This window comes from Haemaphysalis longicornis, unplaced genomic scaffold (genome assembly GCF_048455015.1).
Source record: "Haemaphysalis longicornis isolate Haplotype H1 unplaced genomic scaffold, Haemaphysalis longicornis Haplotype H1 scaffold_1, whole genome shotgun sequence".
Lineage (NCBI taxonomy): Eukaryota > Metazoa > Arthropoda > Arachnida > Ixodida > Ixodidae > Haemaphysalis > Haemaphysalis longicornis.
The window spans coordinates 318,802,941-318,829,743 of NW_027526203.1; the positions used below are offsets into that span (position 1 = coordinate 318,802,941).

The following is a 26,803-nucleotide window of genomic DNA, read 5'->3' on the forward strand; positions in this document are numbered from 1 at the left end:
ATCTAAGACTTATAAAATAAACATTGCTATTTTAATAATAGCAAGTTTTGTTTTTACTTGCGTTTGGCTTGTCGCGTTTTTTTCCGGTACTCCTCAGACATGGCGGCTTATTCGTCGCATGTGTTGCGTTCAGACGCAACAGACACAATAACAACACTTGCTGAAGAGTACTGGGTGCCTCACAACAAGTCATCATGGAAGGAATACGACCCTGAGGTAATTGTCGATGTTTACCACAAAGAAATCGCTGGATCAGGGTTTGCGATCCGTAAAGTCATGCTGCTTGAGTTCAGTCAGTACTTGGAGAACTACTTGTGGCCACACTACGATCCTGAAAATGCTTCGTCAGCCCATTTGATGTCGATTGTCGCCATGGTGAATGAGAAATTCCGTGAAAGAGTACCAGCATGGCAGGCATTCATCGCAAGACCGGACCATTTTCCCGCTTTCTTCAAAGGCGTGATGGAAAGTGCGTTGGATGAGAACTTCAGATTTTCTCTGCGAGAGCAAACAGCACTGTTGGTGTTCCTCATCAACTGCTTTAACAGCATGGAGGTGAGCTTGATCCGAGAGCAAATTCAGCGCTTGGTCTCCTTGTCGGCATGGAGGACCCTCTTGCCAGAACGAAGAGACTACGAGTTCAAGCGGTTTCCAAAGTTGAAGAAATTCTGGGCTTACATTGAAAAAAATGACAAGAAGCTCGAAGAGGGCGCTTACAAAGACCTTTTGTACGAACGAGAATTTTTGGCACGTCTCATTGCCCGTTTCTTTAAATACCTGGAGTCAGTGCCAGCTGCAAAAGAAATCCCAGAGCTGGACAAGCCTGCCATAGAGGTCGTTCACTACTGCGAACGCTTTCTGGAGTTTATGATAGACCTTGAAGCTCTCCTCCCAACGCGCCGTTTTTTCAACACCATCATGGACAACTCTCACCTTGTGGTGAAATGTCAATTGTCGTCATTGAATCAGCGCAAAGAAGGCAGGCTCTTCAGCCAGCTGCTAGAGAGGCTTAAGTTCTACTCGAAGTTTGAAATCAGTGACCAAACAGGGGAAGAGCTCACAGATCATGACATGATGCAGATTCACTACGACAACATCACAGCACTCCAGAAGGCAGCATTCAAGAGCTTTCCTGACCTTCGTCAGTTCTCGCTGTCCAATGTTGCGAACGTTGACAGCCAAGACAAGCTGCTGAAACATTTTGGTCCACTCAAAACTGAGGACTTGCACAGACTCGCAGCTTCACTGTTCCTTGTGCCAGCGTTGGGGCCGGAAGGCCAGGGGTCCCCCTACAGTCACGCCTTCCTCAAGGAACTGCTCATTTCTCGACATGAGAAGCGCCAGTCGCAGCTGGACAGCCTCAACGAGTTGCCCTTGTACCCAACTGAGTCCATCATCTGGGATGAGAACGTCGTCCCGTCGGAGTACTTTTCCGGGGACGGCTGCCTGGCACTGCCCAAGCTCAACCTGCAGTTCCTTACGCTGCATGACTACCTGCTCCGCAATTTCCACCTTTTCCGCCTGGAGTCCACATATGAGATAAGGCAGGACATTGAAGATGCAGTGAGCCGCCTGAAGCCCTGGAAGACAGAGGATGGAGGCGTCATGTTTGGGGGCTGGGCAAGAATGGCCCAACCCATTGTAAACTTTGCCATTGTGGAGGTAGGCAAGCCGAACATTGGTGAGAAGCAACCATCCAAGGTGCGGGCAGACGTCACGGTTCATCTGAGTGTTCGGCGAGAGATCAAAGCGGAGTGGGAAGCCCTGAGGAAGCACGATGTGTGTTTCCTAATCACGGTGCGCCCTACTTGCCCGCCGGGCACACCCTACAGCTACAAGGAGCCCTTTGTGCCACAAGTGGGCCTCACGTACGTGCGGGGCTGTGAGGTCGAGGGCCTGCTTGACCTGAATGGAAGAGTCATCGAGGAAGGGCCTGAACCGAAGCCGGTGCTTCCAGGGGACTCGAGGACCTACCGCGTCTGGATGGACTGCAACCAGTACAAGATGGACATGGACCACAATGTCAAGGGCGGAGAAGACGTGTACGACACGTTCAACATCCTAATGAGGAGGAAACCGAAGGAGAACAACTTCAAGGCTGTGCTGGAGACCATCAGGGACCTGATGAACACCGAGTGCGTGGTGCCCGACTGGTTGCACGACATCATACTGGGCTACGGCGATCCCGGTGCGGCACACTATTCAAAGATGAGCAACCAGATCGCATCCCTGGATTTCAACGACACATTCCTCAACATTGACCACCTCCGTGCAAGTTTTGAAGACAAAGGTCAGATTAGTGTAGCAACTAAAGATCCGCGCCTGCTGGTGCCACCATTCAAAGTGACGTTTTGCGATGTGGCAGAACAGCAGCAGGCTGCAGCAAAAAAAGGCTCGAAGAAAGGAAAGGATGGCCCAGGTATAGAACATCCCCCGAGGAAAGAAAAAATCCTGGTCACACCACACATCACCCAGAGCAGGGGACCGTACAAAAGTGAACGGGCAAAGAAAAATGCCATTCCCTTCACCCCAACACAGATAGAAGCCATTCGTGCTGGCCTGCAGCCAGGCCTTACGATCATCGTTGGCCCACCAGGGACGGGGAAGACAGATGTAGCTGTGCAGATCATTTCTAACCTGTACCACAACTTTCCGGACCAGAGGACCCTCCTGGTGACGCACTCTAACCAGGCTCTGAACCAGCTATTTGAAAAAATCATGATGCTGGACATTGACGAGAGGCACCTGCTCCGTTTGGGCCATGGGGAAGAAGCACTGGAAACTGAGAAAGATTTCAGCCGCTACGGTCGGGTCAACTACGTGCTGGGAAAGCGGCTGGAGCTCCTCCAAGAGGTCAGCAGACTCCAGGAGAGCCTGGGCGTAACTGGGGACGTCTCGTACACCTGCGAGACGGCTGGCTATTTCTACCTGTATCAGGTGAGCTTATTGATAAAGTGCAGTTGTCGTGATCTTGGCACGTTTAATGGGGAGCATTCTTTGCATACTAGTGCTGGTTTCAACGGCATGACTATTTTTCTTTAATAAATAGTTGAATTGTTTCACTTTCATGCTGCTGCTGTTTTTAAGAATATTTTTTTTATGCTGATCAGACCTTAAAGGGGCCATGCAGACAAAAAACAAGTTTGGTTCATTTGAAAGATTGCCTCGGTAATCATCCTGACACCACTTTTGATGTAAACTTCTTTCAAATAGGCTACATAATTAGGAAAAAACGGAATGGCCATGCGACTCACTAGCGCATTTCTTGCACTAGATCAAATGACGTCATATGCACAGCCATGTCATTGGCTGAGGCTGGCAAATGCAAGTGGGGCAGGGCTTATAAGCTTGTAAAACGAGCTATTTTCACTTAAGTCTAATGAATATACATTTTCATATTTGTTTTTGACCGTATTTGCACCTGACTTGTTTTTGTTACGGTAGAAAGTAATCGTGTCGTGAAACATGGGGAATGCTCTACAAACAGGGTCACGTAAGACAACGTCATTTGCGCCAGTTGGCCAGTGTAGTGTAAGACATCTCCAAAGTGGTGGACTGCTGTGCAGCTAAAAGGGGCATAGTTCACCCAGTACCAACAGTGCGCATCTGTACTTCCACGTTTACGTGTATTTTCGTAACTTTCATTGTTTACCCCACCATTCTGCTGTAAAATGAATATGCATTACATTTAAGTACAAACAGCCTGTTTGGCAACCTTATAAGCTGCGCCTAATTTGCGTTTGCTTTTGCCAGCCTCGGCCAATCGCACAGCTGGGCGTATGACATCATAGCTTCTGTTGCGGGAAAGGAGCTAGTGGGTCGCATGGCCATTCCCCTTTTCCCTAATTATATAGCTTATTTGAGCGAAGTCTGCATTAAAAGTGGGGTCAGTATGATTCCAATGAGGCAATCTTTCGAATGAACCAAACTTGTGTTTTGTCTGCAGGGCCCCTTTAAGCGATTTTGGGGCCACTGTGAAAAGTGTGCTGTTGGCACAATATTCATGGCCACGTATTATTGCTTATGCTGCATAAAGAATGTACCTAAGGGCAGTTTGATGCAGTGAGAGCCTTAGTACCCTACCCTCTTCCTTTAAATATTGGTTCTAAAAAAATAGGGCAGCCAAGGCGCAAGTTAACGTTGTAGCTTAGTCTAGTGAATGCTTTTTATGCATGTTACAGTTCACTGATGAGGCGGCTGAATTCCTAACAAAGAACCAAATCTATGTAATAAGTTACAGTTCGGTAGCTGGCCAGTGCTCTCGGCTTTTCTTGTTCCTTAGAAAAAAACGCTTTAATAACAAGCTTTGTTTGCATGCTTTTTTTAACAATGTACAGTGCATTCCACTGTTATAGGAAACAAATGAGCACGTGGCCGCCTCACTCAGCGAAATGCCGACGCCGAGAAGTGGTGAGAATCAGGAAGTGCCGGCAAATGCGCACTGACTGCATGAGGTGGGAGCAGGCACGTGGCGTCATTTGCTACTGAGCGCCACCATGCCACTCAGATTGCGAGAGCTTTGATCAGATCTCTTCGCTTGCTGGAAAATGTGCGCACTTTCTTGCAGCCTTTATTTATTAACTAAGTACATTAAACTTAATAACTTAGCCTCTTTTTCTTTCTTTTTTTGTTTGCAACCATGCGTGCCGTATTTTATGTACTGCATCCAATTCCAGCGTGAAGCTGGAATTGGATGCAGCGACCACTGGAGCATGGAAAGAGACATGCTGGTAGGAGACAATTATGTTATGGCAGAAACGAAAGAAAGGATGCGTGATTTCAGCAAACACTGCGCCTATGTAGTAAAGTTCATTCTACCTGTTGGTGCCTGCTCAGTGGTCGGCAGACACGATCACTAGCCGTGCTCATAACTGACATCATCACATCAAAGCACATCTTCCACCGGTACTGATGCAGGTGCCAACATTGTGTCACCTAGCTACAAAAAGTGGCCAAAATTTACACTTGGCTCTCAAAAACCAATGGAAGGCCTACATTAGAAAAATAAATGAAATAAAATCTGTCCTAATAGGAAATATGACCAATTCATGGCATTAATTGCATGAATTTGCAAATTACTTTTCAAATTCCCTGTGGCATAGTCACTGCTGCTGGATGACAGATGGCACCAAGCGATAGCAGCACCTCGACGCTGACAGATTATTCGCACTTTCCAGCGAATATAGGTGGCACGACGGGGTATCCAAAATGGAGGACGGGACGATGATCGGGGCGTAGCGTAAGCGCGCGCGTCCGGAGGAAAAAGCCGATCCGGGCCCATTAGTGTCTCTTCAGACCATCTTTTCCCTTGCGGATGAGACACGAAGGTACTTTGTTGAAGGCGAAGCAGTTTACAACGCCAGCCACACAGTGTTTTGCGGCATCAAGGAGGCCACCGATGACATAATGAGCATCGAGGGATTGTGCCTGCAACCAAATGGCCTCACCAGCCAATTGCATTGCGTGGACGTTTGTTGGCACTGCAGGTTCTATAAAGGATGCTACACTTCCAACCATGCTCGTAAAATTGTTCAAGCACACGAATATTAATTAGGCACCAAGCAGAGCTCAGTAGACGCAACCGAACACAGCGTTTTGTTATTGGCACTTGCGCAATAATGTCGGGTTAAGTGCGAATAATGCGAGTAAATTATAATTTTGTGGGCTGTTTTTACGAGGAAATATCCAACGGCGTTTATGCAGGTTACAGGAAATAATAAAAATACCGAAACTAAATATCAAACGCTGACCACTCAACGGCAGGGCCTGTTACATCAGCTGCGCTGTGCTTTCAGCGCGCTGTCGGAAACGGCGAAGCCGCAGTAACAAGCTTATTTATTACAAATACCTACATCGCCCATTCCTGTGGGGGGTTTGAGAAATATAAAAAGCAGCAAGTTCAAAATAGTAATTACGCATAATGCTAAAAAGAGAACGAAGCACAAACAAACACAGCAAAAATGCAACTGGAATGCAGCATTTATTATAAGAAACCAGCACGTTAATAAAAGAACAATGAAGTTCTCCTGTTGGTTCTTGGCTTCACTTTCTTCTCGTGCGTGCACATAGGAATGTTATATGTGGCGGCACGGCGCCTTTCTTCAACCGCGGTTTCAGTGGCTGAAGACCATCTATTAATAAAAGGCACACTCAACTTGCACGAGAAACACACCATCAATAACGAGAGAGCGAACTGCACTTACGGATACTGCTCCAGAAGGAGTCAACTTTCAGGAAGTGACTACTGCAAACTCCATTGTGTTGCTGACAGCTTTTCCAATGCGGAGCATAGTTATCCAAACCTTTCGGGCTTTTTTATCTCTAGGAAAGGTATGAACGCTGGCTTTTCCCGGCACTGAGCGATTTCTATTCTGCGATACACAGCACATTCGATTGCTTTTTGGATTTGCGCTCTCAATCTCCACGTTTCCGATTGCTCCGGCTGCCTTCGCCCGGGACGCCGATCATCTACAAACAGCTTCGGAAAAAAGGCACGCGGCGGCGCCACCGTTGCTGGAAAGTGCGAATGCCGGGTGCGCGAGGTATTTGAGAACGCTATTCCTTATCGCCATACACACCAGCAGCCTCATCGTATATATCCAAATGTACTGCTTCTTGTTCGTCGACCCCTAATTATTCATAGTGCGCAGTTTGTTGAAAAATGGAAGTGTACAAGTTTAAGCAGGAAATGAAACGGCATGCAGTCCTCGTTGCCCTGGCCGCGCACCACAGCGACTTGGAAGTTGCCATCTTTCTGAAAGTAGCGAAGTCTTTCGTTTAAAAGGTGTGGACCAAGCTGATGTGTTGTGGCGGTGACGTGGCATCTATGGCGAAAAGGAAAAAGCACAGTCAGCGGTCAGACATCGTCAGAACCCCTTGATTTCTCCGGACATCCTGTTGTCCGCAATCAGGATGTCGTCATGCCGCCACATATTTTTGCAGGACTCCGCGTTAATGCTGCCGGTTACGTTGATGTGTTTGCCACCGTTGTGAAGCCATGGAGAGAGTGTTTCGAAAGGAAGATCATATGTCTTTCAGCAAGATTCAGCTCCTGTCCACACCACCTGCATCACCCAATAGTGGCATGGCTGACAACTTATGCGACCCCATCACTGCCAACTTGTGGCCTCCTAGTTCCCCAGGTTTAAATCCGCTCGACTACTATGTGTGGGGCATCGTTGAGAGAGAGGCCAACTAAGGGCTGCACAATACAAAAGACTTGCTGAAGGCCACACTTTCTCACTCAATGGCCAACACCTCCAAGGAGCACCTGATCCGTGCATGCAGCCGTTTGCAAAGCTGAATCTAATCGTTTATTGCTGCCTATGGTGAATTCATTGAGTAGTCATGGAAATAAACCATATGAGAAGTACTTCGCAAAGTTTGGTGAAAATATGTCTGATTTTGCTGGAGATGTTCTGTTGTTCCTGATGCCAACGTTCTGTTCTCAAATACCTCGCACACCCGGTACACTTGAAAACACTGGAACTCGCATTCTCACTCAAACTTGGCAGCACCCCACTGTCACGTGGTCTCATGGCCACATCTTTAGTCACACGAGTGTAGGTCCAGTCTTTTTTTGTTGGGCTGTTTAAGATCATGAACAATTGATAAGCGTAGTGATTCCTTCTTATAGCACTTTAGCTTGTCATTTTAATAAATTAGGGCTGGGAAATTCAATCGTGCTTATTTTGTGGTTGGCCTCCAGTGTGCTCCAGCGCTGTGAAAATTGGCAATAGATATTTTAGAATTTAGGCCATGGGCTTGGAACATGCAGCACAGCTTTTGCCGTGCGCCAGTGTTGCCACATCTGTAGATTTGTGTTTAGTTCTATACAATTTTCTGAGAATTTTTAAAATCTTAAAAGAAAAGCAGTACTTCCGCTTTTCCCCACGCAGCAGCTGTTAAAAGCTGGGTGCAGTTACTGCACTTCTGCATCGCACGGAGGGACAACAGCAGAATCGTTGTTGGAAGTTCGCCCCGCCGCTGCGCTGCACCCCAAAGAAAAAAAAATGCTAGTGCAGAAAATGGTAGTAAATAACTCCACACTGGTTTTACGCGCTTTTTTGTTTGCAGTACTTATCAAATAATGTATCACAGTGTTTGGATTGACAGTGAATTTTTTTACATTTTGCCACCAATTTTTTTTTTTTGTAAAACAAAATTTATTGTTGTTTGTGCTTTTCTTTGCAGGTGTTGTCTCGCTGGGAAGAGTTTCTCAGCAAGGTAAAGTCAAGCCCTGACAAGAAGTCGCCCGAAGTCGTCCGGGATAATTTTCCTTTCGGCCAGTTTTTCAGCAACGCACCACAACCCCTGTTTGAAGGGCAGACGTTCGAGGATGACATGGAGAAGGCACAGAGCTGCTTCCGCTACATCCAGGACATCTTTGGCCAGCTGGAGGAGTTCCGGGCATTTGAGCTGCTACGTAGTGGCCTGGACAGGTCCCGTTACCTCCTCGTCAAGGAGGCCAAGGTCATCGCCATGACGTGCACTCACGCGGCACTCAAGCGCCGAGAGCTGGTGGACCTTGGCTTCAAGTATGACAACATCCTCATGGAAGAGTCCGCCCAAATCCTGGAGATCGAGACCTTTATCCCGCTGCTCCTGCAAACACCGCAGGATGGCTACAACCGGCTCAAGCGGTGGATCATGATTGGTGACCATCACCAGCTGCCCCCTGTGGTGAAGAACATGGCCTTCCAGAAGTACAGCAACATGGAGCAGTCCCTGTTCACGCGTTGCGTGCGGCTGGGCGTGCCAGTGGTGCAACTGGACGGCCAGGGCCGCTCACGACCCAGCCTCTGCGACCTCTATAACTGGCGCTACCAGAACCTGGGCAACCTGCCACATGTCACGACATGGCCCGAGTACCGCACCGGAAACGCGGGCTTCTGCTTTGACTACCAGCTGGTTGATGTGGGAGACTTCCATGGAATTGGTGAATCAGAACCAAACCCATACTTCTATCAGGTGAGCCATGCCTTGGTATTCCGCTGCGGGGGTTGCGGGGCGCCGACTGCCGTATGTGCGGTGGGAGGCTTGCAGGCGGAGTTGCAAGCTTCGGAACACAGAGCTGGGCCAACTGGTTTCAACTGATCTGGGGAACAGTGCAGTTAGAAAGAAATGATGAGGTAGATGCACCTGAACAAAGTGCCGAGTCTCAATTGTGTGTATTTTGAAAAAACATCCACATTTAAAACTGTCTTGTCAACAGGCTCTGCTCGTATGACCTGCCGCTTTTTTCTTTTTTTTCAAGGTTAAATGTCATTCAAATAAACTTGAAAAGGGGCAAAGTTACTTCGTTATAGCTGTAGACCTTATGCAAAAACTAGCGCCCTCTTGCGGGAACTGCGTGCGCTTCCGCCATGTTGGGGGATTCCCGGATCTCCGGATACCACTGTGTACATGATAGCCCGGGGCTAGCGACGCGCACGTCAGTATTTATCTTTGTTTAAGATGCCCAAGTACTGCCGTGTAACTGGATGTGCACAAAAATGATACGAGGACGACCACGGAAATAGTGTACACATATTTTTTTTATTTCTCAACGGAAGCATGACTCAAGCCCTGCGTGAAGTCGCTTGCGGGTGTCGACTTCCCTTCGCGCAGTAATATTATAGCTAGATCGCATGCATAGTCACGAAACGAGTAATATGTGCAGGACTAAAAAGGTCCCAAAATGAGCTATTTTGAAGCCCTGTATTTGCCGCGGAGCACTCCTCCCTGCTGGTAGTTAAGGTGCACTGCATCGGTCAGCTCGTACTTTATCGTGCGGGTAGAGTTTTGAGTCTGCCGTTCGGGCTTTGCGTGTCCGCGTTTTCTTATTATTCTGGACGTTCGGTAGGCTTTTATGGAAGTATACGCATTCTTTCGTTTGCCAAACGTTACAGGAAATGAGGGATCCGCGAGAGTTGCAACCTTCACGTAACGCCATGAGTAGCGCAAGTAACGTACGTAGTAATTCCGTGTATCAGTCATTTACCGCTCGTCGCCTGCTGTTCGCCCGTACCCTATTTTCTCAAGATCAAATTTTTTGAGCGGAATTTTCTAAGCGGAGTGTGCACCCAGTTTTGTTGTCCACGGCGTGAGCAAGGGACGCTCGGCGGTCGCCGCGAGGCACGCGCTCACCAGCACTCGGCAATTTATTGGTAATTTAATTATTCATTGGCAATTTATTGGTAATTTATTGGCAATGTTTAACGCGTTACACGCCACACACGTTACGCGCTACACATTACGGCCAGCTACAACAGCTCCGCTGTTCAAAAATTCCAGGTATGCAATTCATTTTGTTAAGGTGTTTTTTTTTTTTGCAGGTTTTCTTTGCGTCCCAGAGGATCCTTAGCGTATAGCTATATCGCGAGTGCCCCCCCCTCCCCCATTTCAACCTCAGAACCTCAGGACAGCCCGCAAGTTTCGAAGCATTTCAGGAATGACCTCCTGAGAAACCCGCAGGATGCGAACCAACATGGATGCACTTTCAATGCTTGCGTTCTCAAAGCCAAAAAAAAAAATAATAATAAAAGAGAAGAAATGCAACAGCCTCTAACAGCTTTCCTTCCGGTGCCTCCGACTGTTTTTTCGATGCATAATGCGTATTTACGAAGTCGCCCGCAAATGTGGGCAACAGAGAAAAGTCCACAGATCACTCGTCGCTCATTTTCCTGCGCTTCAATCTGAATATAACAGGATCGCCAAGCCGAGAAAGCCCCTCACACACTCCGTACCAAGCAATCCCGTGACCGCCATCCCCCAACATGGTGTCGCGTGCTCGTTTCGTTTTTCTTCCGGTAGATGGCGGCACTTTTGCATACGGTCTATTGCTTTGTCACAACCAGTGTTTGTGAGTACTACCAATGATACAACAAGAAGTTAATATATTTTTGTTATTTCCTTTACTTTTTTATAACCCATTTCGTTAGAACAAGGTTTTGAAACTAGGTAGTTCCTAAAAAATTTAAGGCATAATTTTAAAACAGGTGTCTTTTTTTTTTTTTTTTAAGACTTGAGACTCTGTAGCCTAACCATGTGCATCTAGATTGATGGTGCATGCGTAGTGTAGTGCACCTGCGGGTAAGTGCTTAGGGTCCGGTGCAATAGCACAGAAGGAAGGAGGTAGCTGGCCATATTTTTCAGGTACAATTCAGATCTGGCGAGGTGTCATTTTTTATGGGTCATGGTTGGGAACAGAGGGACCTTGCTTCCAAGGTTTTTAGGATAAAATGATCTCTTTAGCTATGCAAAATGGCTAATTTTTACTCATATTTTACGCTGTGTGCAAGATGGAAGTGTTCTATAAATTTCTCCTATTGCATTATGTTGGGGCTGTAGCGTTCATCATGCAAAGTGTCATTGCACACATGCACGCTTGCCTCCTGCAGAACCTGGCGGAAGCGGAGTACGTGGTGGCCGTATTCATGTACATGCGGCTATTGGGCTACCCTGCTGACCGGATCTCCATCCTGACCACGTACAATGGACAGAAGCACCTCATACGAGATGTCGTGCGCCAGCGCTGCCAGGACAACCCCCTCATTGGCTGCCCACTGAAGGTATGCCAGGCAGCAGCAAACAGAGCATTTCAGATTTCAGGCACCCACTTGTGCAGCTGGGGGCTACATTTGGATGGGGGGGAGGCACTTAGCAGAGATGAGCAAACGCAGTCCCTCTGGAAATTGTGTTACTCGATAATATTAGCTCTTTCGTTACCGCGGGAATTTGACTGATTTTAAGGGGCCTAAGAAAACGTTCCTTTTGGGCTAAAGATATAGGTTAGGCACATATTGCAGTGACATAAAATGAAGAGGATCTGATGCCCTTTCCTACAACACCAGTTTGAATAATGTTTTCGTAAATCATGGTTTTGGAAAAAAATTAACTTCAAAATTTTTGTCCATACGTCGAAGAAAATGAAAAAAGAAGTTGTTTATAACAAACCACCACTAGTAGAAAAAATTTAGAATATACATTTTGTAGGTAAGTAAAAGTAAAAAGTAAAAAGAAACCCGCCCTGGAAAAAAGATTGAGTTGGAGCAATTTGTCACATATGAAAAAAAAAAAAAAGAAATGTTAGCATGCGTGGCGCCTGCACCTTGTGGTGAAGCCCAACCTCCATTTCAAAATGCACCGTTTGGGATGGTTCTCTGGAAGAAATGTGGTGGTTCGACATTATTAGAGGCACCAATTAGTCCCAACGGGATGTAAAAACACCTCATCAATGGCTACGGCCAGCACAAAATTCAGAGCAAGCAAGCGATGCAAAGAAATCTGCTTGGGGGTGAAAACTAAAATCATTGGTGGATGCTTGTTGACATTTTGATCATCATTTATCTGTCCGAACTTTTACTTGCGGTTATTGTCATCTTCTGACTCTCTACGGTAGCCCTGCTTGCAGGAATAGGCTGCAATGCGCTGGAATCATGACCAGCAAGCTTTTAGCTAGCAGCTGTCGCGTCGCGCAACGAAAAGACTTCAGCACTGTGAGCCTCCTACATTGCATCGCCACTTAACATTTTCGAAAAGAAATAGTATAAAGCCTGTTGGAGACTTTGTCAGAATAGACAGCTCCACTAAGAAGCAACACTGGACCTCTGGAAACACCCTCGTACACAAACGAAACTGGCCCGTGAAAAGCTGGTAGTGTTCAAGGCTGATTGGAAGCGCTCTCCATGTCTGAACTGATATCCAACGACTTGGCGTTATCTTTTGAATTTCAGCTGGACTGCTATCGCAGCAGTAAGGCGTGCGTGATGTGAAATCACGAGCAGCATGCTTTTTTTCTAGGAACAGTAGCGGGCGACGGAAATTGGCTGAAGTTGGGTGACTACGTAGCAACGCCAAATATGAATTTAGCAACGCAAATAATGAAATCAGAACTGGTGAAAACTGGCTAAAAATGCCAGGTCCGCTTGTTAGACATGTGGGGGACCTTCAGAAATAGGCTTTGGCAGAATAAAGCTACCCTTTCTTTGAACCAAAGCTCCCTAGGGAATAGCTGGTGTCATTTGCAGGTCATTGTCACCTCTCAGTGCTGCTGGATTACAAAGCTGACAACATAATTTGTTATTTGGCTTGCTGGGAGCCTTTTGATCAAGAAAATTTGATGGCAATGCAGCATAACCATGAGCAGCATGCTTTTTTGTCAAGCAGTGCCCCTTTTGAAAAAAAAGCTGCTGTCAGAAATCTCAATGTTGCCGGAGGGGGAAATTTTAAACTGATTCTAATAGTGCGGTGCCTAGACTAACTTAATGTGCACGAGAAACAATGACAATATGTCAATATTGGCACTATAAAGCATTGATCACCGGTGATCGATTTGAATAGGCATGGTAATGAAAGAGTTAACTCCCGTATTCACAAACCTAACTTAAAGGGGCACTGACACAAAAATTTTGCATCTTGTTTTTTTTTTTTTTTTTTTTTTTTTTTTTTTTTTGTGATAAGTGGCTAGTGACCTACTTATCACCTGTAGAAACCTCATTTGCTTCGGCGTGCGACGGTTGTTTAATTAGAGGTAATTTCAATGCGGCCAGTCACAGTTTCGGTTTGAGCGGGTGCCGCGAAACGATGGATTTTTTGTGAACAAAGCTGACCATGTCACCGTCGGAGGGATATCACAGAGCAGAGCTGCCGTAGCACTGTCAAATCCGTGTCACCGGCAGTTTCTGCGAATGCCCCCAGTACCGATCTCGTGAGCCGCTTAATTAAAAAGCGACCGTGGACGTAACGCAGTCGCTGTGGGTGCAAATGCTGCCAAAGGCTAGAGAACGACGCGCGACGCTCGAGACTGGGTGGCAAGACGCGCGCTGGGAGCAGCCGGCCGGTCTGCCTACAGGTCCGCCTACAGATGTGTTCGGCTTAGCACTACGGCGGATATTCGATTGCCGCTCTCGTAAGCGGTGCAGATGACAATTCTTAATGCAACCCGCTATCACATCATTAACTCCTTTCTCATATAAGCTGCCATGGTTGGGACCTGAGTCCAATTTCATGCAGCGGTAACAAGTATCACTCGAGCTACCTGCGCCACTTCGCGGCCGTAGCCGGCGTCTGCACAGCGACCGTGAGGCTCACCCAGTGGGCTTTCCGTGTCTCCGGCGCGTTTTCCTGTCCAATGTAAATAAAAAGTAATAAAAATAGAGTGCCTGGAAGCGCTGTACAAGTTTGGTCGCGGCCAGCTGCCAGATGAGCCAACGAAATCACGACGCCTCCGCCGCCAACGATCGGGCCGTTCGTTCTCGAGAGCAGAAGCTCCGCCCTCCAATTAGAGCAGCGAGCCGGCGGAAAATGCCGGCAGTGCGGAAGCGGCAAACACAAACTCGTGACTTTTTGGATGTTGTTTATTTACAAAATATTCAGGGGATGTCGATTGCACGAGGTCCTCTGCTGGCTGCTCGGTTGCGTTTCGCACACTTTAAAATTGATTTTATATATGTTCTAGGCTGTATTCGCCGCTGATATTTTGTAGATGATGTATGTGTGGCCACACCAATCTATCTCTGAAGTTATCTCACCTTCAAAATTTTGTGTCAGTACACCTTTAAGTAGAACTTTTCCCTTTGGACACTTTTTGGCGCCTTAACTCTTTCGTTACCGTGCCTATTCAAAATCGCTCAATTTGAACGATACTTTGGAAGCGCCTTTTCATAGCGTTCCAGGCGTTGCTCCAACAAGTAAAGCTGTTTGGAGTTAAATCAGAAAAATGGCCTTTCAAAATCAGTTTTGTTTTCATTTTGCAACAAAAATGTGATTTTTGACACGCGTTTGAATCACCTGGGTGTGGAAAAGGGGCGTGGTCATCGTGCGTAACTGCTACCAACGAAGAATGTGTGCCACTCGTAATCATTCTGCATCAGCGTTTGTTTTTTGTTATCAGGACATCAATGCTGAACCAGAAAACGATTTTCAATCGTCAGGTTTGCACTCTGACAGTAATAATCCCAGAAATCGGCTGAAAATGTCAAGCAGTGCCTGTTTGCAAAGCTACTTTATGATTTTAGGCCGTTTTATTGCCTTTGCGCACGATATTCTAAGTTGTGTGGTAGTTCTACTTACCCCAGGACCATTCGCTAACAGTTTACAACAATTTCGGTTTCGTTTCTTCATCGCCAAATTCATATTTAGCGCTACTACGCAGTTAACCAACTTCAAGGCTACCTGCCATGGCGCCTTGAGCGTCCGTGACTGATCCTCGAACAAAGCATGCTGCTCCTGATTTCACTGAACCCTAACCCGATTTCTGCAATAAGAACTTCAGATCCAAGTCAAAAGATAACACCTAGTCGCCAGATATTTGTTCCGACGAGGACAGCGCTTCAAACCGGCCTTACACACTGCCAGCTGTTCGCCTTTCAGTTTCGTGTCCATACGAGGGTATCTCCGGGGGTTTAGTGTTGCTGCTTAGTCGAACTGTCTATTCGGACGGAGTCTCCGATAAATTTTGGTACTGTTTCATTTGAAAAATGTTAGGTGACGCTGCAATGGAGGAGGCTTGTTGTGCTGATCTTTTTTATTGTGCAACAGCTACTCAGCCAAAGTTTGCAGGGCATAATTCTAGCGCATCGCAACTCATTCCTGCAAGCAAGGCTGCAATTGCGAGTTGGAAGATGATAGAAGATAAAGCTCAACTTTATGTTTTGAGAGATAACTGACTGTGAACGTCAACAAGCATCAACCACGGAGTTCCGTTTTCAGCTTCATGCATGTTTTTCCGCATCACATGCTTGTCCCAAATATTGTGCTGGCTGTAAATGCAAAGTCAGTCATTGACAGGATGTTTTTACGTTATGTGGGGGCAAATTGGTGCCTCTGATTATGTGAAACTGCCAGATTTCTTCCATGGAACCACCTGAAATTGCACATTTTGAATCGGAGGTTGGGCTTCACCGCATGACACGAGCACCGCACGTCGACATTTTTTCTAGGGCGTGTTTTTGAAATGTTTCCCTAAAAAATGTATATTCTAATTTTTTCCTACTACCGGTGGTTTGTTATACACAACTCCTTTTTTATCATTTTTTTCGACATTTTGACAAAAATTTTGATTTTGATAATTTTTTTCGCAACCATGATATATGAATACATTTAAAAAATTGGTGTTATTGGAAAGGCTGTTAAATAATCTGCACTTTGTGTTCCTATAATTAGTGCCTAACCAATTTTTTTATCCGAAAAAAAAAAAAGTTTTCTTGGACCCCTAAAAATCAGTCAATTTTCCCACGGTAACCAAAGAGTTAATGTGTTTCAAGAACCAAACTTATGCTCAAAGGGCGCCTTTTCGCGAACTTATCGGACAGAAAAGTAAACGCTATTTAAGTTAGCTCCCGAGACCTACCTTAAGTGCGCCTTTTCCCGGCCAACATTGCAGACTACGATAGCTTGGCTGAGGTATTTGATTTCGCGCGTCATACGCGAGAAATTGATAAAGCTGTAAACAATAAAGCGCTTTCTGCGAGCAACAACGATCCATGTACACGCTTGCCGCCCTGACCGGGCCATGCGCACACCACACACCTCACACGGGCCCGCCGGCCCGGCCGGCACGCGATGGGGCCAGTGCTGGCACCATGGCACTGCCTCCACTCGTAGAACGATGCCACCAGGTGCAGCAACAGTTTGCTGCCGCTTGCCCAAATGGAACTAATCGCGCAAACTAAGTTATGCATGCAAGAAAGGGGATGATGCTGTGGTGAAAATTCACGCAGTATGTAATCATGCGCGGTATGAGCCCAAGCGGCGATCAGTATTCTGCCGCGATGTTGAGCCTAAAGTTCCCTGCGGGTACCGGCTGCGGATGGAGCTGGCTGATCCGAGCGCTTCGAAGCTGGCGCCACGGAAGCGTTCTCCCCTATTGGCGCAAAGGTCAAGTCCCACCCACACGCCGTGTACGGATTGGCGCATCGCGTGCTAGCCTCGTTCACCGGAGCCTAGCGTGCCTCGAAAAGGGCGCCTTTGATAAGTGCACCTTAAGGAAGGTTTGTGAAGCGCAAAGCGGCCTTTTCTCATTCTGGTCCTTTTCCGACACTTACGAAAGGCTTCCTTATGGCATAAGTTAATTATGCTTTCTAAATACGGGGGTTAAGGTGTGTTGGCTTTTTAATTTTTGGTTTTGGAGATGCAGTCATCTTACGGTTGTGAGCTGATGCCAGGGGTGCCGGTGATGCAATTGTTGTGGCTAGAACAAAACTTAACCGGTACGTATCTGAAGAGGCTGCAGTTCAGTGCATAGAAGGAGACAGGTTTATTTCATGGGCCAGTGTTGTGAGCCTTGTTATTTGTTGAGTTGTACCACCAACCTCCAGTGTGCTTTTATACCTGCCAGATGTGTCTTATGGAGTTGGACTGTTCTTCTGCTGGGCTTTGAAATGGCGCAATGGGTGATCCTCCCCCAGGTGACCACTGTGGACAAGTACCAGGGCCAGCAGAACGACTATGTGCTCTTGTCGTTGGTGCGGACACGAGCCGTGGGGCACCTGCGAGATGTGCGCCGGCTTGTTGTGGCAATGTCTCGGGCCCGCTTGGGCCTCTACATTTTTGCTCGGATATCCTTGTTCCGGGACTGCTTCGAGCTTGGGCCCACGTTCAACCTCTTGCTTCAAAGGCCCACTGAGCTCTGGCTAGCACCCTGGGAGGTATGTTTGCTCGGAGGAAATGTTTTCCCGGTCTCTCTCCTTTTTTTTTTTTTTTTTTTCTTTTTCCATCACAGACCTTAATGTATTCCTAGCTGCCAGCAAAAATCTGTCTGTTGGTATGCCACGGCACTCACAACATCGTCATCCTTTTCATTGCCATCATAACAAGTAACCCAAAGAAATACTAAAAGAAAATTACTTTTGAGGAGGATGATTCTGCTGCACTTATGATTGTACCTTTAGTCTGTGCTATGATGCTTGAAGTTTCAAAGCTGTAGAGAGCACTGAAATTTGGTAGGGATGCAGCATGCATAATACTCCTTAGTAGTACAGTATGAGAGGGACTGATGTGGGAAGAGAGGGAGGTGACCAGAATGATACCGTCTCCTAACCTAAGAGCATTAAAGAGGGTTCCTTTTTTTCATCTGAGAGAATTTGGTAGGTACTGTGACCCTTGTGTTTGCAGACCACGTTGTCCCCGTGCCCACTTTGCATACGTCATTAGGGTTAGTCACTCCTTCACTAGTCACAGGGCCTGGCGTCTTAATGGCAAGGACGAGTTGTGGGCATGCTGTCATATTGCACATGGCACACTTCTCCCCCCAAATGGGTGGGATGGGAGCAAGAGCGCTGGTACTGCCTACTGGCCTGTTGCTGGCAACCTTTGCTCAGCGGGACCCTTCTCTCCCAATCAAGCTGACAAGCACCGTGGAAGGAGTTGCTCAGGGAGAATTGTCTGGTGAATGGTCGGCACCGTGCAGATTGTACAGACGCACACTTGTCCTGAAGTTGGCCACCGAGGCGAGACTTCTTGATAGGCCTACCTTGTGAGCTGCCACGGTGTGGTCTAGGGACCCTTCCGGTCAGCTAGCCTACAGCTGGGACTTCAGCCCTGTAGCAACATAAATTTTGCACCCAATTTCTTCATACGCCTCCTTCGCCATGTTTACACTGTAAAATCTTGTATTTTTAACGTACCCCTGACAATTGCAAATTGTGCGATTTGAAAAATCCAAGAACTGTAGCGGCACGTGACAGTTACGAGAAATTTTGAAATTAAAATTACTCTGCAATCAGCGATTATGCTTTCATTGTTCATTGCACAAGTCATAAAAGATCCTCCCTCACAGCAACACTGATTCTGAAGACAAGTGTGGCCAATTGCAAAATAAATTGTGTGCAGTAGCTGCAGCATTGGTGTTTTCATGAAGTATAGGCCCAACGGATCAGTTGAAGTACTGACTCACGGAAGTTTTCTGCTGCCTTTGGCAATCTGCAGGAAACCTCTTGGGGGGATCTTAGGTCAGTGGTCACTTCTAGCTATGTTCGTACACAGTGCTTAGCCTGATTTCAAGACACTGTTGTGGTGGAGAATTTCACAAACACTTTCAGCCAGAACACTTGGTGAGCCTGGTGTGGTAGAGATGATTTTCTTTTAGAAGATGATGCAGTGTGGGCAAGAACACACAACCTTCCTTCAAATCTTGATACACCCTTTGTTCTGGAAGCTGCTTGTTTTCAAATCAGCCAGGTGTCCTCACATTTCTCTTTTTTTGATGTAAACCTCCCATGAGAGTGAAGGAAAAAGCCCTAAACAAGGACCTCAGGAACCACGTTCTCTGAAGGGACACAGAATGAAACGCTTTTTCATAATCGATAGCTGCCATGTAGAGGGGTTTATTATATTCTGCGGGTTTTTCTACTACCAGAATTAAGACATGGATGTGATCAACTGTCAAGTACCCTTTCATAAATCCAGCCTGTTCTCTCAGTTGTTGGATATCTGGGCTGCCGTGTATGCTGTTGACTGTTATCTTTGTGAGCAGCTTGTATACAACCAAGAGTAGGCTGACTGATCTGGGATTTTTTAAATCTTTGGCGTCTTTCTTCTTGTGGATCAGAATTATGTTTCCATTTTTCTGAGTTGAAGTTCTGAGGCACTCTGAAAATAATTTTGCGAGTTTTTCTAGTACAATGTCTCCTCCATCCTTTAGTAGACCTGCGGTTGTTCCGTCGGGTTTTGCAGCTTTTTCTCTTTTGAGTGCCTTCTCTACCTCGGCTTGAGTTTGCCAACTAAGTTTTTCCTTGGAGTGCTGCCCCTTGGCTAGATGTCGCAAGTGCACAATACGGCATAAAACAGTGCCTCCACTCCTGTGCCAAATGTGCCAGTTTGCGCAAAATGAGGCTTCCTGCGCCATCCTGATTAAAAAAACCACGATTTCGCAAGCATGTGCTCCAAAAGTGCTCCAAACTTTGTGTTGCGCAAATCCCATGCAGCCAGACTTCCTGCCCAAACCTGCCCAAACTTCCTCCTTTCTTCATGCCATCTATACAACATCCTAAAGCCCACAGTAGTTCCTCCAAACGGACTTAACCCTGCAATATCCCGTGTAAAGCCTGCAGGCTCCACTAGTAGTACAGCTAAGCTATCTTTCCTCGACAGAGTCCTAGCATTAAACGTTACCAGGTTCAAATATAAATGGCGGCTTGTCTGGTCCCAGAGATTCTTGGCACCCTTTGTTGTATCATTGAACTGACCGCCAGCATGGACAGGAGCTCTACGGCTGCTGTGGTCTGAAAGCCATTTGTTAGGTTATTGGTACGTTTGGTACATTTGGGAAGTTTTGGGAGATGAAGGCTTTATTCACCCGGCTTAGCAATATTGGAATACCTCAAAAAAAAAAAGGCAAACATTCTTGGGGTATGATTCATGGGAGAAAACAATGTATTACATGGCAGAAATGGTAGTGTACAGATTAGGGCTGGTCAACCGTGGTTTTATTAAGTCATTTGCTACATTTGTTAGTACACTGGAATTGCAGACAACCTGTTGCTATAGGTCGAGGTGTTGCTTTTTATGATAGGCCAAGTTTAGGCCAAATATCAATCTATAACAGCTGTATACAGCCTCCAATTCCTTTTATTTGGTGTGCGTGAGCATAGCAGTAAACAGAGAACTTACACATCTTCTTTTTCATGTTTGTTTTCATGAAGTACTATAACTTTAACCAGGGATGAGACCCAGAAGAATTGTACGCTGTTTTATATCATGTGCCAAATCGGTTGAGTTTTCCCACTAGATGTCAGCAGCAATTGTGTGTTCACTGTACCTGGTGTTGTGCATTTTAAAGTGTTTCACGGTATTTTTTTTTTCTTTACATGCATTTTGTTCTGATTTCATATTGCACTTAAAGGGTCCATGCAGACAAAATACAAGTTTGTTTCATTCAAAAGATTTGGTGTTTTATAGTGCCCCCAGCACTTTTCTGGCAACAAGTGATGCTTTATTCACTGATAAATTAATAAATTTAAGTTAAAATTTCGGTTCTCCCGCCAAATTATGTTCCATGTCATCTGCTATGATGTCACATGGCAGGTTGGTGTATGTTCGACAATTAGGGTCACATAAGACAATGTCGCTGATATGCCAATCGGCCAGTGCTGTCTGAGACAACCCCAAAGCGCCGCACCGCTGTACAGCCATAACAAGCATAGTGCTCGCAGTAGCAGCGGCAGTACGCACTGGTACTTCTTCCATAACTTTCATTGTTTCACCCCACCATTCTTACTGCTATAGAATGAACGTGAATTACACTTCAGTGAGAATAGCTCGTTTTGAAAGCTTATAAGCCCTGCTTAACTTGCGTTTGCTTTTGCTGGCCTCAGCCAATCGGGCTGTGCATATTACGTCATAGGTTCTAGTGCAGGAAATGAGGTTGTGAGTCGCGTGGCCCTTCCCTTTTTTCCTAATTATGCTATAGCTTATTTGAGCAAAGTTTACATTAAAAGTGGTGCCACTATGATTCTGATGAGGCAATCTTTCGAATGAACTAAACTTGTGTTTTGTCTGCGTGGCCCCTTTAAGGACGCATGTCATGTGCTGAAAGCTGCTCTGAAATTACTTGTCGCTGTATATGTACAGAAAGTTTTAAGCGTATTGAGTTGTTGCAGCATGCAAGCTGTAAACGTTGTCCATCTCGCAGGCGTACCCCACAGCGCGGCCCAATGAGGTGCCTCCGCAGGGAGAGCCGTACGTGATGACGAACATGACCCAGATGGCGCAGTTTGTGTACGACTTCTACCAGCAGAGGTTGGACGTCCTGACAGCCCAGCTGAAGGCCCAGAAGGCCGTCTACGAAAAGCCCCCCACGACCATCGCAAAAGCGCCCGAGGAAGTGCCCGCGGCCGAGCGTGCAGGAGCAGCAGGCTCCACCTCTGCAGACGCAGTGGAGGCCATGGACACGGACGGGGAGCAGCACTCTGCTGTCCAGCCCCAGGCTGAGGACCAGGCCGCCGGAGATGCAGCCGCAGGCCCCCAGTGCCCCGACACCGAGCAAGAGGTAGTGTGAGGCGGCCGCGGTAGCCACTGTTGTAGCCCTTCCTAGGCCTGGGCCGTATAACTGGCCAGTTGAGTTGGGGGTGGAGTGGTAGCTCTACTTGATGTGGCCGTGGCTGCAGTGGCAGCTAGTGGATATGCAGAACCCAGACAGCAAAACCTCATTTGCGTATGCTTGCGTAGCACATAGCCTCAAATCCCTAACCCGGTCTCAAATCCCTAGCCTCAAATCGGTCCCGGCACCGCCGGCCCGTTCACACACGGTGTGGCGAGCGGCCGAAGGATGGCGATACCTGCGCGCAAGAATCGGCCGAGGAAGTGGCAGGTATCTTGATCAACATACGAGAAAGGGGGTGACAATGTGGTGAAAAGTTGTTAGGGACTATCATTCACTGCTGTAACGATAGCGGCGATGAAATATCTGCCGTGGCGCTAAGCCTAAAATCTGAAGCTGGCTGCGAGCTGTTGGAGAAGACTCTTCTAAAACTCGCCGCGCACAACCGTGTTGCGTTTGGGTTCCCTTAACTCTTTCGCAACCGCGCCTATTCAAAATCGTTCAATTTGATCGATACATTGGGAGCGCCTTCGCATAGCGTTCCAGGCGTTGCTCGAACAAGTAAAGCTGTTTGGAGTTATACCAGAAAATGGCCTTTCAAAATCAGTTTTGTTTTCTTTTTTGCTGCGGAAACGTGATTTTTAACACGCTTTTGAATCACCTGGGTGTGGAAAAGGGGCGTGGTCATCGCGCGTCACTGCTACCAAAGAAGAATGCGTGCCACTCAAAATTACTGTGCATCAACGTTTGTTTTTTGTTATCAAGGCATGAATGGTGAACCAGCAAACGATTTTCAATCGTCAGGTTTGCACTCTGACAGTAATAATCCCAGAAATCGGCTGAAAATGTTAACCCTTCGACAGTCAAACTTTTTTGCCAAATACGACCCCCCCCCCCAGGGTCGATTTTTTTTGTGTTGTCAATTTAAATTCTTTGAACAAACCTATTTCAAGAAAAAATTGTCGCAATTTTTTTTGCGTGAACATACAGTGGCAAAAAAATCGTTTGTGTTGTTACATACACGTGGTTTATTCATGAGTAACAGAAAAAAATAATCTAAAAAATTTTGCGGGTGCAAGATGGGGGAGAAGCGCAAAAAGCGCATCAGTTTCATGGGTGCAAGAAGCGATAATCACCCGGACAACGAAACTGAAACTAGCCGCTGTGTGCCCGCGTGTGAGCGGATGTGCAAGCGATAGCCGACGCACCTGTGTAGTAAAGCATAAAGATAGAAAACAAGAGGTATCGACGCAAAAAAATAAATTTCACGCATTTCCACAGTTGGCAGCACATGCCAAGTGAGAGAAATGATCGAAAAAGGCGCACTTTTTAAAGGAGCCATGAAGAGAAAACACAAGTTTGGTTCATTCAAAAGATTGTCTCCTTAGAATCATACTGACACCACTTTTAACGTAAACTTCGCTCAAATAAGCTACATAATGAGGAAAAACGGGAATGGTCATGCGACCCACCAGCTCATTTCCCGCAACAGAACCTGTGATGTCACATGGGCTAAGCTCTGCGATTGGCGGAGGCTGGCAGAAGCAGACGCAAATTAGGATAGAGCTTACAAACTAGACGAACGAGCGATTTGCGCTTAAATTTAGGGCACATTCTTTACAAAGCAATAGGAATGATGGGACAAACAGTGGAAGTCACGAAAGCACATGTAAACATAGAAGTACTGATGCGTTCTGCTGTTCGTACTGCGCACAGCACGCTTTGGTTTAGCTGCACAGCACTATGGGGCTTGGGGTTGTCTCAGACGACACTGGCCGATTGACGCAAGCAACGGTGTCTTACGTGACCCCATTTGTCGAGCGAGCACTGTTTCAGGGAACGAATATTTTCTCCCAGAACAAAAACAAGCCAGGTTTAAATGCGGGCAAAAACAAACCAAACGCTTGCCACGGTATGGTGGCGCCATCTAGGTTACGGAACGTAAAGAAACGCGGGAACAAACCAACACCGCTACAGGGTGGAGACAACCTTTGAACGGTCCCGTGCCGCCGCAATTGGGCCAACGGGCTCAACGCGTTATTCTTTTCGTTTCCCACGAGACCTAGCAACGCGAAACAGACAATATGATTCAAACTTCTTCAGTAAACCGCGTTGCGGCGATAATTTTAGCGCGGTTTTCACACAATGACTTGCTTCGGCGGCGAGCGAGCAACCGAACATGGCGGCGCCAGCGTTACGTGTCTCTACCCTGTACGGCGGATGCGTGAATGAAGGTACTCTAGGCTGCAGAGCGGTCGGTTCCCGTGATGTCACTTGGGGCCACGAAAACGCACGATTGAGCTGGAAAATCAAAATTTTAACCTAAATTGTTTAATTTCTCAGTGAATAAAGCACCGTTTGTATCCAGACAAGCACTGGGGGCACTATAAAACATGAAATCTTTCGAATAAAACCAACTTGCATTTTCTCTTCATGGCTCCTTTAAACATACACGTGATGGCATACTTGTACGTCATTGACCATTTTGAAGGTGTTTGCAGGGGGACGTACATGTACGTCATTGACCCTGAAGGGGTTAATGATGCTCTTCAGTTATGTCCTCCTGTACCTGGTGTAATGCACGATTGTCTTCTCAAACACACCACTGCAGATGATGCTAGATGCTAGCGTTCCTCGGTGCTTACATCACCTCCTTTGCAGCACTGCGTCATATGGATATGGTGGCATTGGAGCCAGTAGCGACTGCATTCAAAACAGCAAAAGCTCGCACAGACTGGGAAATATGCTGCATCAAGGCTAAAGTATAACTGCCAGAGGTGACATAACATAATTGACGGTGTGCTCCTTGCAATAGCAAACCTTCAGTTCTGGTGCCTTTACAGATCTAGGCCTTTCGCAAGTGCATGCCCACAATTTCCACCTGTGCTTACAAATTGAAGTAGCTCTACACTTCTCAATCGCTGCCACTGGTGTGTCTCCTTTGTTTACAGTGATAATGTTTGTCTCTTGGGGGCTGAGTTTCATTCAAGGAGGAGTTTAATCAGGGAGAAGTGAAAGAACGGTGATCAACATACAGGCTTCTTGCAGAGAGAGAAGCCCTGCATAAAAACCACTGTACCTCAAATGCAAAGTGGGGATGTGGTGTTTGGAACCTATCTTGTTGGAGGTTTATCTGAGAGCAGGACTCTTGTCACTCTTTGGGTGCATCTTTGCTGTGGCAGGTTGCGAGTGGGACTTGGTTTTCAATTGCTGGCTGAGGAGCTGTTGAGACGGTGCATGCAGCAAAACAAGACTGAAAGGGGTGCAGTTAGGTGCAGTCGTTATTCGACTAGTTGAACCTCATTTTTAAACCTATCATTGCACATTTTCTTTGTTCATGAAATGTGTATAAATGCACAAGCATAGCTTCAGAAGTAGGAAGTGATATAAAATAGCCAGGTATTCTTAAGATAAAGTAGCCTTGTTCACTCACAAGCGCTGTATATAGTATTCCTTTGTCATAATTCAGAATACTGATGTGCTGTGTGAGCAAGCATGTGAATGCAGAAACAGAGCCATCACGTTGAGCACTGTAACTCTTCTTTTTCCAGGATCAAGGAATGGAGAGTGACGCAACTGATGAATCGAAAGAAAGGTAGCAAAAATGACTGGAACATTCAGCATGTCATCTGTGAATAATTAATAATGGAATCATTTCTTATAAATAAACCACTTTCATCTTTTACTTTAGTGCCACTTTTTAGGCTTTTACTTCCTTTTTGTTATGTTCTCATTCCATATCTTTCCAGGAATAAATTATGTTCCAGTCACTGTGCTGACAACACTGTTGAATTTGTATGTCCGCAAAGGGCATGGGGCAAGATGGCTGCTGGTACAGTTCGAGCCACACTTGTCTAAATCCCCGGCCTTACATATGCCAGTCACCTGTGATAATTTGAGATGAATGTGGCCTTGTACTGAGAGGTGTGGCTGAGTTTGCACAGAAGTGTGGTATGTTTAATTGCTTCTATAACTGCCAAGCTATCTGTGCTACAACCAAAAAGTTTCAGCCGGCTACCTGCCTTGATTGAGTGGCTGCGCATAGGGAAGTTACGGGGAGCCAAGTCAGAACAGCCGACGCCTATTCTGAATCTGCAGACTTCTGAAGTTGGTGGTGTGCAGGACTGCTGACTCATATGGCTTTTTGGTGTAAAGCAATGCCTGAGCCACACCAGCGCCAGAGACTTCTTGTGAAGCAGCAGAAGTTGTCGAGAAGGTGGTAGGGCTCTGACGATATGATGCATGTGACATTATCCAACTGACTTCTTGTTGCCCCTTTCATATGCACCGATGCTGTGCACACACATTATGTGTGTTTGGCCTACATGCATTTCAGTCCAATGCTGCCTCCTTATGCATGAAAGCAAATGTAAGAGTGCTTGTAGTGGCTAAAAATATGCACCGACAATTACTGTACCCCCTAATGCGAAATTTTGGCGTAGCGTGAGCTGCAGTCTTCTCGTTCACGGTGCATATCTGCTGCATCTCAGGAAGTGATCGTATGATCAGCGAACGCACAGCAGCGCGTGCTACTCTGCTGTTATCTCGCAGCGCTTTCCCACCGCCAGCCAGCATGTTGTTGCACATCATGTTTGAACCTGCCGCGCAAATGTCACGTGGTGTGGGTTAGTAGTGAATAAAACAGCGTTTGGGAGGTGGAGGGCGCTCTTTGTACGGCGACGCGTGAAACCAGAGTGAGGGGGAGGCAGTGAGAGAGACGACGCCATAGCTACACGTGCCGCCCTCCTCCTCACCCTTCGCCAGACGCTCCTCTCTGTTTTC

The 26,803-nt window shown here is 46.7% G+C and overlaps 1 protein-coding gene across 1 annotated transcript; it reads left to right on the forward strand.

The window, feature by feature from the left end:
- Window positions 1–97: 97 nt before the first annotated feature.
- On the forward strand, window positions 98–25,706 carry LOC144151319 (RNA helicase aquarius). Its single transcript, XM_077682330.1, has 6 exons — window positions 98–2,937; window positions 8,194–8,970; window positions 11,382–11,552; window positions 17,391–17,630; window positions 21,614–21,970; window positions 25,573–25,706. Exons 1-6 carry the CDS (start codon window positions 100–102, stop codon window positions 25,618–25,620), a joined length of 4,431 nt encoding a protein of 1,476 aa, XP_077538456.1. The 5' UTR covers window positions 98–99; the 3' UTR covers window positions 25,621–25,706.
- The last annotated feature ends 1,097 nt before the right edge of the window (window positions 25,707–26,803 follow it).

Bases quoted from the DNA above. Each gene is read 5' to 3' on its own strand.
- LOC144151319 (XM_077682330.1), top strand. From the start codon at position 100: ATGGCGGCTTATTCGTCGCATGTGTTGCGTTCAGACGCAACAGACACA. The intron at 11,553-17,390 runs GTATGCCAGGCA...ATCCTCCCCCAG, and splicing joins TCATTGGCTGCCCACTGAAG to GTGACCACTGTGGACAAGTA. The intron at 17,631-21,613 runs GTATGTTTGCTC...TCCATCTCGCAG, and splicing joins TCTGGCTAGCACCCTGGGAG to GCGTACCCCACAGCGCGGCC.